At 34.3% G+C, this 11,879-nt stretch overlaps 2 protein-coding genes across 2 annotated transcripts; both read left to right on the top strand.

Annotated features, from left to right (window-relative positions):
- Positions 1 to 1,246: 1,246 nt before the first annotated feature.
- LOC146748250 (carboxypeptidase B-like) lies at positions 1,247 to 5,390 on the top strand. The gene is made up of 10 exons (XM_085505071.1): positions 1,247 to 1,317; positions 1,399 to 1,474; positions 1,630 to 1,836; positions 2,951 to 3,052; positions 3,270 to 3,377; positions 3,623 to 3,733; positions 3,944 to 4,040; positions 4,194 to 4,396; positions 4,797 to 4,872; positions 5,134 to 5,390. The coding sequence occupies exons 1-10, from the start codon at positions 1,247 to 1,249 to the stop codon at positions 5,322 to 5,324; spliced, it is 1,242 nt and encodes a 413-aa protein (XP_085361197.1). The 3' UTR covers positions 5,325 to 5,390.
- Positions 5,391 to 7,863: 2,473 nt separating this feature from the next.
- LOC144361478 (carboxypeptidase B-like) lies at positions 7,864 to 11,449 on the top strand. The gene is made up of 9 exons (XM_078013442.2): positions 7,864 to 7,931; positions 8,203 to 8,278; positions 8,423 to 8,587; positions 9,047 to 9,148; positions 9,252 to 9,350; positions 9,662 to 9,767; positions 10,504 to 10,712; positions 11,082 to 11,157; positions 11,250 to 11,449. The coding sequence occupies exons 1-9, from the start codon at positions 7,864 to 7,866 to the stop codon at positions 11,447 to 11,449; spliced, it is 1,101 nt and encodes a 366-aa protein (XP_077869568.1).
- Positions 11,450 to 11,879: the final 430 nt, after the last annotated feature.

Here is an 11,879-nt window from a genome sequence, read left to right as displayed (position 1 = left end):
TGTCGTGCACACTAAACTGGAACACCAATTTTACTCTTTTCATATGAACTTGAAATAGCACAAAAATTCACTGTATGGTTTTCTACAATCTAAATAAGATCGGAAGAAGTTGAGGGCGCAAAGGTCACATTTATAAATAGAATATTTAATTACAAACAAACAAACAACCTTATTATTTATCAACAAGTTTAAATACTTGTCTTGCACCCACGCGATTCCCTATGTCTATTTTATTGTAACATGAATCAATCAAATTAACAATTGTATGAATGGATCAAAATATTACTTTCTTATCGCAATATAGATCCCGGAGACGGCGTAAGGCAATTACATACAAAGACACGTAGACAGTTAATTGGTACCGTACATGTATGTCTGTTTTTATCACAAACGTATTACATGTTTGCATTGATTAACATACTAGTAGTATTAATTCCCTATAAACATGACAACACAATTACCATATTATTCGTACGTTTTAACTAATGCTCATAAACCCTGTTAATCAAGCAAGCGCCGCGAATGATTTCGCGCATACCATATTAATCTCATATTCCCTAGATTAGTTTAAACAGTATATTGTTTTAGGCGGGAAAACAGAGTACACAACAAAAGGACCATTAAGACCATTTTTTAAAATCAGGGTTGCTGGTGAAGTAAATGTCTTATTTGAGAAGTATTGCATTCATAAACAAGCAGAACAAAATTGCATCATCTAACTTAAGATGAGAACTTGAAGACTGCAGGCGTAGTAAAGATCTCGCGAGATACTAATCACCTCTGCAAACAACCTGTCCGTGAGTACACAATAATGATTAGTTTTAACAGATGTCGATTTCACATTGACGTATATGTTCACGCTGAGAATACTGCGTTTTCCTAAGTACGGGCAAGTGTCAAGCAAAGAAAACATTTTTTTTCAAATAAAGCTCGCTAATATTAAATTACGAAAATCACTTGGCCGGCAGGACAACGTCATTTAGCGAGTAGAGTGATTAATTTCTGACGAGGGTCTACTGGTAAAGCAAACACGTGTTGACCTCCCTGCGAAGTATTACACTCATGAACACGTGGTTCATAATTGCATCATCCAACATGAAATGACAGCTCTAGACTTTTACACTCTACCTTGTAGAGTCTTCGAGCTTGTGACCTGAGCCACTAGTGGGGAGTTCCCTGGCGAATACCTAGCTTAGTGATAAAAGCCCCGTAGTATCTGAGAAGGAGAAGGAGATTTGTAATCGCCATGAAAGTACTACTTGGTTTAGTACTCTGTGTAGTACGTATTTCGCACGGGGATTATGTGCGCCACGACGGGTAAGTCGAGAAGAAAGACAGCGTAGTAAAACAGTTTGGTGAAATAACGTTTAACTAATTAATTACGTTTCTCTATGACAGATACCAAGTCTTACACCTAGATGTTGATGATCGGAGAATCGACGATGTATTGCACATACTGAAAAACGACGAAGAGGTATCTTCATATCAGAATGATTGGGTTTATGTTTAAATGTATTAAACTATATTATGCACAATTTACTTAGTACTGTAAATTTATACTTGACTACGAACGACACGTTTTGTTTTTAAATAACGAATTTTTAATTAAAATTTCTTATTATTTTTCAGTTAGATTTTTGGCATTTTCCTGTGGATCTCATGGTACCACCAAGTAAACTGACTGAAGTGAAAAACCTACTAGATACGAAACGTGTATATTATACAATTAAAATTCCTAATGTTCAGAGTTTGATCGACAATCAACTCAGTAGAGATGCTCCTCGAGTTAACGCCTTGGGAGACTATGATTTCACCAGATATTATAATTTGAAAGAGGTGAGGATTCTTGTCATTATACTGAAACTAATAGACAACCGGTCATGTAGATAGCAAGCTATTGATAGGGTTTATTTTATATTGTAAACAATTTATTTTTCCATATATGATTAGATTAGGTTGTAAGTAAGTAAGTCAGTCAGTCAGTCTGTTTGTGGTACGAACATTGGTATTTGACCTTTAAGTATTGAACAGGGCAATCGTATGTAGATCGTGTGTAGTGGTTTATTTCAAACTGTATCTGTTAAAGTTACGTTTTGTTGGCAATTAATTTGTCTTTACAAACATACTTTGAACGAATTAACTTGTTTTTACTGTACGAAAGTTGAAATATGTCTGGCAAAGCAACACGCTTATGAACGATGAAATATTCCCAGTTTCCAATTGTAATGTTTCAAAGATTTTTTTTTACTTTCTATATATGGTAATTTCTTTTTTAACTGTTCATATTTCCAATTTCGATTGTCAATGATTGACAATACTGGTAAACATTGTAGCCATTGTTTGCGATTCTCTCAGTTAAATTACTTGGTTTATCTTATAAAGTTAAATGCATTATACGCAATGCATGCTGGGGACACTAACATCTCTGCTGTTACTCATTCAGTCGGTACATGTTTTTGCAATAACATAATCTTCACCCATCCAAGTCCTAAATGTACAAAAAACAAAAACAAAATGAATCTACATGAAATACATTAGCTTCCTTATTTTACTGTCATTGTATTAATATGACATTTATAGCTTTTGAGACACGTTAAATGTCAAGATAACATTATTGAAAATGAAACAATACAAAGTCATTTGTGGCTTGACAATGACAAGGTGTAAATTTGTTTCGTCCTAATTTAACAGTTTTGTCTAGCCTATATATTACTCAACAAGCTTTGCAATATTTCAGTTTTTACATTTACCTCCATTTTCACGTTTAACTATCCATGAATATATAACCCAGCATTATGTTCGATATGAAAGAAGTTTCAAATGATGACATCAGATAATTAGACAAAGTTTTGTCAGTATTGTCTGTTTTAGTGTAATGCTTGCAGGTCAAATTAATTAGTAACGTTTTCGGTAAAGTTGCATATTATACTAACAAAACATTACTATACAGATCAACACATGGATAGACGACGTTGTGGTAGCATACCCATCAATGGCCTCAGATTTCGTTGTTGGATATTCCTATGAAGGGACACCAATGCGTGCGCTAAAGGTTAGTCCATTAAACGTTAATTTTACGTTAGAAGTAGTAACTTTCGTGCCGAAATAATGAACAAAATAAAGAAGTATCAATCAGTAATTGAAGACTGGAGGGAAATATTTCAATCTTGATTAAAATTCATTCCGAAAGCATTTCGCCAATGCTGAAACTTGTATACATGTTCGAGTTAATTTTCATTTACAATTCATCAGTTATTATTTTTTTACAGCTTGCAAGTACCGATGGATTGGCTTCTAAATTAGGCATTTGGTATCATGGCGGGATTCATTCAAGGGAGTGGATTTCACCAGCTACTGTCATGTTCATAACAACCCAGGTAGTGGAATCGTGAAGTCGAACTAACAGCACACGCAAACAATATACATATCCAACTATTAAGGGGGAACACAGAACAAAACGACAGACAACCGACAAAAACGAAACAACTGACAGTAAATATATGTAGACGGACAAATTTACGGAACAGCACGACAATACGCACATTTATATCTACGTGGAAACCAATCAGCCACTTAAATGTATATTATATGAAAATGTTATTGTTAATGAATTTATATACAGTTTTTGGAAGATTATGAGGTAGACCCGGATGTAAAGAAGATGTTCGACCAGTTTGAGTTTTATGTTTTACCAGTCTTGAACGTAGATGGGTACAATTACACTTGGGTCGAGGTAAGTATCGCAAGGTTAATAGTTTCCGCACGACATTCGAACAATAGAACACGCGGTTAATCTGGCCTTGGAGTATTTGGGTATCATTTTTGACAATGATAGCATTCCAAAACAGACTACCAATGATATGATGAATTGCTGACTTGCAGAGACTACCGTATTATGTAAAATAATAACATTGATTAACCCTTAATATTATCTTTAAAACAGAACCGCATGTGGCGCAAAACAAGATCACCAAACGAAGGATCTACTTGCATTGGTACTGATCCGAACAGGAATTACGATTTTATGTGGGGATGTAAGCGCTGATTTAAGCTTCCACTCTCTTTATGTATACCATCACGTGTTGCGCACCCATATAAATATATAATAATTACGCACATCTAAGTCTGTACACGAACACACACACGTTATATAACACCAGGTGTTCTTAAGACTTGAAGTACATTTCATTTAGTTGCCAGTGACAACCCATGTGCATCCGATTACCGTGGTGCGTCTGCCGCTTCAGAAGTAGAAATAAAAGCAGTCCAAGACTACTTGATGCAAGCGACCACGGAGCAAACCTTTGCGATGTCCATTGATTTCCACAGTTACAGCCAGTGGTGGGTGACGCCATGGGCATACACGAATGAAACAGCTCCCCACTATGTAGACCTGGTATGAATATTGATTTCCATGATCGAAGAGTATGAATTTAGCGGTACCTTTCTTTAACCATATAACAGTGTTTAAAAGTGAACACTCAGACAATTAAATGATAACAGTGTAACATTGTATTGATTTGGTAATTGAAAACTCACATATTTAAGTTGCACATTATCATCTGTAAAAATCCTCTCAAAAATGTTTGGGATTTGGGATTCAGAATCCAGAAATCGAAGTTAGAAGTCAACTGAAATACATGCAAATTACCCTTAGTGATTTTGACAATGCCAATTACCTTCAGTGCAAACTAACTCTAGTGCCTTAATCGTAATATAAGGAGGGAATACTATGTGATTGATGTATTCGTATTATAGGTAATTTGAATATATTTAACGTTTCAAATGTTTCACAGGATGCTAGTGCCGCTGCTGCAGTCACCGCCCTAGAATCAGTGCACGGAACTCAGTACCAGTCAGGTGCATTGATCAGTAAGTATACCCGTGGTAAATGAATTAAAGTTTATAAAGTAAGCATCGAGGAACAACGAATATGCTGATTGTTGGTAACAATAATAACTTGGAAGCAACGTACTTTTTCGAGTTATTGTTCCCGACATGTATATCAACGGCGTCTGCAACCATACCAGGTCGAATAAAAGCTAATTTCCCCCTGAAAGAAAAATTAAGAAGTTAATATAAACACATTCTTATTTTATGTAATATAACATAAGCAACTGTTTCTATATGCAGATGGTGGCTCCGGATTGGCTATGGATTGGTATTATGCTGAGGCGTTGATTAAATATTCATATTTGGTAGAGCTACGTGATACAGGAGAGTATGGTTTCTTGCTTCCAGAGGATCAGATTATCCCATCAGGTGAAGAGACATATGCAGGAATGAAAGCAGCAATTACGTATATTCTAAACCACGAGTTTTAGACATTATTCACATTACCCGGTGTTTAATGACGTTCAGTGATATCTGATTAAAATTAAATATTCAAAGTGTTACATGTTTTGTGAATACGACCTTCACCTTTACCAGATTAATTGGAGTAAGTATATTGGCAATATATAGCCGAATAAATACACCGAAGTATAATATTTTTATATGTGATCCCCCAGATATGCAATTTGGTACATTGTAAACTAATTGAGGGTTTATTACAATGTACCAAATTGCATATCTGGGGGATCACATATAATAATATTATACTTCGGTGTATGTATTCGGCTATATATTGCCAATATATATTAGATCAATCAATTAATACCCATATATATATTTTATTGTGGTGAATTGGCAGTGCGTTTCATATTAATAAATTGTAATCACCTCAGAAATTCTAGCAATTTTTGCAACGATGCCTAATGCAAATTTTCCCGAGGTCATGCCGTCGGATCAACTATTAACCCAATCCACCCAATGATAATCAATATTTTTACCACCTCGCGTGTGGGTTCTTAACCAGTTTAAAGTTACACAATTCGTGTAGTGCGTGAGATAATTTAGACCAACACAATTCCAATATAGTTTAATACAATTAATTATATGCACAGATAAATAGAGGAAAGAATGTACACCGATCAATGTTTCACATACAACGCCACACATGAACACACGCGGCATTCACCACGCATCGACGCAGATATCCAGTTAGAAAGTGGAGAAGGTGACAAAAACACGCACTATATACACAGTAACAAGATAAGTAATGATCATGTCTGTTGTATCAATCATTAATTATTGGTTCACAACACCGGTACATTCATCACACGGACACTCATTCAATACATAAATAAATCTCTCGTGTACATAGTATAATTTGAAAAACACGCGTAAATGAATCTCTTGTATACAACACTCAATTCGTTTCTTATAATAACAACCGTGACACAAATGATATTGTACAAATTGAGTATAAATAAAATGTGATCCAAAGCGGAGGCGCCCTCACATGTGCATGTTGCCGACGACGATGACAAACAAGCGTCTACCCATGATCCTTTGGGTTTTAGCTAGCGTTGTTATTGGGCTCATACCACTAATTGAATTTCCATAGACGACAATGTTAACATATGACGAGATTGCTATATGAAAATGATGAAGAAAGTTGAAAACATGGCTCAAAAATGGGAAATCAACATGCCAGTAATCAACCATATGAAAAAAACATGGCATGTTGGCCAGCTCAAACTCTTGCCAATCTCAGGTAAACAAGACACACCTACTGTATTTGGATTGCACCAAAAGAAATCACTGGAAAAACACCAAGATTAGAACATCCAAATATACACAGAATAAACCCACAGGTACATAGCCGCTAAGTAGTAAACAAAAGACCACATGTTGGTCTCACCTTTGACCCAGGTGATTACGCCCTCAAACAGGGAGCACCTGAGAAAAAAATATTTAAAAAATTTCATTGGTTCTTGAAAGGCATTTAAATTGGTTAATTAGTGGCATGAGACCTATTGTCGCTTAGGACTCATGCATTTCATGAAAGTGTATTGAGTAAACACAAGACGCGTGGTTTTCTCCCCCATGGTCATTATTTGCATTTGCATTTGCGATTGCTAACTAATGTACCATAACTATAGACTTCACAGTCACATGACGGTATACAGAGCAACGTTGTGTTAAGCGATCTTAACAGGCTTAAACAGATGTAGCCACCTATACTGAACAATGGAATTATTTTATTCATGCAGCTTATCACTCATATTCAGAGGATGGAAACAATAATATTGATCTATCATAACTTCACACCATATATAAATACCATATCAAAGTTCAGAATCGCAGAAACTAGCTTACTTCTTCATACATCAACACCTATATACAATAAAGCTACCTCCCCATCCCCGCCACCCTCACCAATTCCACTCCTCCTCAACGCCGATATCCAGAGCATCACTATTACCACGAACAATACTCGCTTCACCATCATCAAGATTGTATATTCTCACTTTCACTAATTTTCCTCTTTGCCACATTAACCGCTGATGACTACGTTAACACAATGCATAGCTCGTATTGCATATACCCTAATTTGATGGCATACCAACAAATTACATACGGATGAACGTAGTATTGATATGGTACAAGGTGACAGAGACATCTGTTTAAATTTAGACTGTAACATAAAATAGGTTGCAATAGATAATAATGTAAATGTATTTACATGCTTCTAAATCTTTCAAATATATTAAATAAATATTCGGGCCAACGATGAAGGCAAAGAATTGTTGAAAAAAACATTCAATATACTTATGAAATATTTTATCTACAGTCGTAATACATTGGTTATTCCCGTGTAAATATTTCCCGCAGAAACAGCCGGAAACAGCATTAAATAATTCATCATATATTGTCACTAGTGTGACACACAAACAAACACGCCCACACACACACACACACACATATATATATATATATATATGTTCACATGAACTGCCCCGTACCTATTCAATCACCATGGTTCGACTTCTGTGCTTGGCGATTTGTCTGACACTAGCATTGGCTGAATATCGTAGATATGATGGGTAAAATTTACAAACAAACTTGAAAACTCATCTGTGTATAGATTTTCGTAACATGGTATTAATGGAGGCAGTTATAATAATGTAGATGTAAAACTACATGTATATTTTGCACAGTGACGTCAATACGTTTTTGATACTCTATCCACCCAATTGTTACGAGCTAAATATAAAAGCGACTTCTACACTAATATTTTTCTATTACCCTTTTCTTAATAACCATTTGTTGTGTGAACTACTTTATCCCTATTTATGCTTTGCTTCACTCATACAGATACCAAGTGTTGAAGCTTGATGTCAAAAATGACCGCGACTTAGAAATTGTCGGAAAACTGGAAAATGATATAGAGGTTATTACACAATATATATATCATCATATTATACACGGAATATTAATACTACAATAGACACAGGTATGCAGTACACTAGATCGTATATTAATATTAATTTTAATATTTGTTGTGTACTAAATGTTTTTTTTCCCTAAATTTCAGCTCGACTTTTGGAAATACCCGAGCGATCTGATGGTCCCACCAGGTAAAATGGATGGAATAACATCTTACCTGAATAACAATGGAATTATGTACAATGTGATGATGGAAAATGTCCAAGATGTATTAGATGCCAACGCCCCAGCTCAGGCACCAGGAATAAATGTTGTAGATTTCACTAGATATTATTGATATGAAGAGGTAAGACAATGTGTAATCGACACAACATACCGTATCTGTATCAATCATTGTCTAAATCATCGTGTTCTTAAATTGTGTCACTTGGAACAATGTTCAGTGGACACTATTTTTACCCATTATCGGTATTCTAGTGGCAGTAACCAATAATACTGAAAACATAACAATCATATATCATTTTTAATTCATCCCAAACCTTAAACGTATTTAGTACTTTCTTCTCTGTCGTCGAATCTAACTATTTTTACAAGTAATTATTATAAATTTGGATATTCATAGATTTAAATTGCTTAAAAAACTAATTTTCAATCTCGTAACAGTGATATGTAAATATTGTTGTTGCTTTTTAGGAAAATAACTTTACAAAAACTAAACTTTAATATCAAGTATTGTTGTTTATCCAAATATAACATACGTTGTTTATTTCAGATTGACCAATGGATTAAAGATATGGCTACCGCATATCCATTAATTGCTGATGTTGTTTATATTGGAGAATCCTACGAACTACGACCCATGCGAGCATTGAAGGTAATCATTGTTTTTTTTAATATGAGTCAATGTTCTTGAAATACCTGACGGCTATAAAAGACTTTTTTAAAAACGCAATAACAAATTTACATTTTACCAATAGTTGGGAGTAAATGCGGATGCATCGGCAATTTGGTTTGAGGGCGGGCTTCATGCCAGAGAGTGGATTGCACCAGTTACCGTGATGTACATTGCAGAGCAGGTGATTTATCAATAGTTTTACAATATATTACATTAAAGCACACATGTATTTGATGCTAGTGTCATCTTTGTTATTAACATGATTAATAATTCGTTTTCATTAATAGTGTTGAAGTAGATATTAAAATGTACGTGTTGGTTTTGTCTTGCACATTACCAAACAAAAATATCTACAAAAAATTCACAGAAAACAAAAAAGTAGAACACTCAAAGAGCATTTAGGTTTGACCATATTTATTTATTTATTTATTTATTTATTTATTTATTTATTTATTTATTTATTTATTTATTTACTTATTTATTTATTTACAGCTTGCAAAAGAGTATGACACAGATCTAACTTTCTTAAACACATTTGAATTTTACTTTTTACCGACCATTAACCCAGATGGTTACGCCTTCACTTGGACTGATGTAAGTAAATTCTTATTCGTATTGTTTGATACATTAGTAGACATTCATCGTCATGAACTGAACATAATATTTTTATTTATAATTTTATTGAATAGTGATGTGTGACCAGGTTTTAAAATCCAATCTATAATTGCCCATTTCCGTTCACTGCGAGAATCCCGCGTTATGCGTGAAATACAACGTAAAAACAGGACAAATAAGATCAGGACAAACATCGCGTGGGATTCAACAAACGCGAAAGTATTTTGGAGGATATTTTACATATATACACATTTGATGATAGGCAATTTCGATGAAGTAAGGGTATTCGAAAGCAATATTCCTCTGTCGAAGATCGGCCGGTCTATGTGAGCTACGAAATAAAGAAATTCGAGTTCAAAATCAAATCGTTCGATTTTTTCGGCAGATGTTCGACGCGCGTCTTTCGCAGTTGAACAGAAAATCACCTATTCTATAAGATTTTCTACAGTTACTTTTTTGACCTATCTTGACTTATTATTGCAATAAAGATAACGCAAACCATATTCCCGTGCAAAAAAAACAACACGTGAGATCGTATTAATTTACTTACAATTCATCTGTTTCTGTCACATTAGTTTCATGCCCGTACTTACAAAAATGTGGTGTTTCTTCAAAACAACAATATTAAGTGAATCGACATTTATTTACAATACACAGGATCGTATTAGTTTAGTTATTAGTGTATTTAATATAGATCGAACTACGTGGATAATTCACAGGTGCAAGTTCCAGTACAGATCCTTGTTCACAAGAATATCGTGGTGACTTTCCAGAATCTGAAGTTGAAATCGCAAAAACAACTGATTTCATTACACTCGCTTCAGCATCGCAACGATTTACTATGTTCATTGATTTCCATAGTTACGGACTAATGTGGATGTGTCCCTGGGCCTACACCACTGAGTTACCACCCGATTATGATGATCAGGTAATATAATAATGTTTGTTTAAAAGTTAAAAAGGAAAATATTTTACCTAATACTTTAAACATTTTGTAGGATATTTGTAGAAAAAAACGTAGCATTCTTCAAAACTGTTTTGGAAAAAAGGGTCGAAATGTCCAAACAATATAGTTACAGCGACATTTCTATAGAAGACCTGTTCGTAAGGAATATCCATTGTCACTTGTCACGACAACTATTAATCTTAACGTTTAGTCTGCTAGCATCCGTAATCTCACGATATTTACAAATCGAATGTACCCGCTATATTTGTAGATTGCTACGTTGTATGATCTCGTGGCCTAGTGCACAAAATATAAAAAAAAACTGACACCAAAACACTATGTTTCTTTCAGTGCAATTGTGCAGAGGCTGGTGCCATGGCAATTGAAGCATACAGTGGGACGCAGTATTTGTATGGAAATCATCTCAGTGAGTAAATAACGTCATTTGATATTCAGAATGGTTTGTCAATCGCTGTAAAACATAATGGTGTATACATTTTATTTTTCTCTACTTAACAGAACTAGTCTCAGGTGCTGCCTACGATTGGGCTTATGGTGGCCCTGTCAATATTAAATACTCGTACGCAATCGAGCTTCCAGACAGAGAAAATGGTTTTCTCGTACCCGCGGAAGACATCATCCCAATAGGAGAAGAGACCTACCGAGGCGTGAAGGCTTCCATCAACTGTATTGTTAATACAGAGCCATATGTTCCATGATCCAAATGAGAGAATATCAATACCTGTCCGTGCGTGATATATATATATATATATATATATATATATATATATATATATATATATATATATATATATATATATATATATATATATATATATATATATATATATATATATATATAATCATATTGAAATAAACAATTGAGTATATAGGCTCGTTTACAAATGAAAGTCTGTTGATTATTCAATACTTACTAATACCCGAGTTATTTCTAACAAAATTCTTATGAATTATCTGAAAATGAATTCCGTGTCATAAATACGATTACAAAAACATCCATCAGTATATGTGAATTAATCATAGCTTTGATGAAAAAATAAAATTTGATATTGAAACCTTGTTTCTACATTATATGACTTTACCAAATGATGTATTAAAATTTATTACACATTATTAACATTATTCATA

This window comes from Saccoglossus kowalevskii, chromosome 2 (genome assembly GCF_978046115.1).
Source record: "Saccoglossus kowalevskii chromosome 2, keSacKowa6.1, whole genome shotgun sequence".
NCBI classification, from domain to species: Eukaryota; Metazoa; Hemichordata; class Enteropneusta; family Harrimaniidae; genus Saccoglossus; species Saccoglossus kowalevskii.
The sequence above is the reverse complement of the archived record's forward strand: the minus strand, read 5'-3'. Positions and strand labels throughout refer to the sequence as shown.

What these genes read in the sequence shown, in the direction of transcription:
- LOC146748250 (XM_085505071.1), top strand. Translation starts at nt 1,247, where the DNA reads ATGAAAGTACTACTTGGTTTAGTACTCTGTGTAGTACGTATTTCGCAC. An exon ending in TACTGAAAAACGACGAAGAG is followed by an intron (nt 1,475 to 1,629) that starts GTATCTTCATAT and finishes ATTATTTTTCAG; the next exon opens with TTAGATTTTTGGCATTTTCC. An exon ending in ACAATTACACTTGGGTCGAG is followed by an intron (nt 3,734 to 3,943) that starts GTAAGTATCGCA and finishes TCTTTAAAACAG; the next exon opens with AACCGCATGTGGCGCAAAAC.
- LOC144361478 (XM_078013442.2), top strand. Translation starts at nt 7,864, where the DNA reads ATGGTTCGACTTCTGTGCTTGGCGATTTGTCTGACACTAGCATTGGCT. An exon ending in GAATATCGTAGATATGATGG is followed by an intron (nt 7,932 to 8,202) that starts GTAAAATTTACA and finishes TCACTCATACAG; the next exon opens with ATACCAAGTGTTGAAGCTTG. An exon ending in GACCCATGCGAGCATTGAAG is followed by an intron (nt 9,149 to 9,251) that starts GTAATCATTGTT and finishes TTTTACCAATAG; the next exon opens with TTGGGAGTAAATGCGGATGC.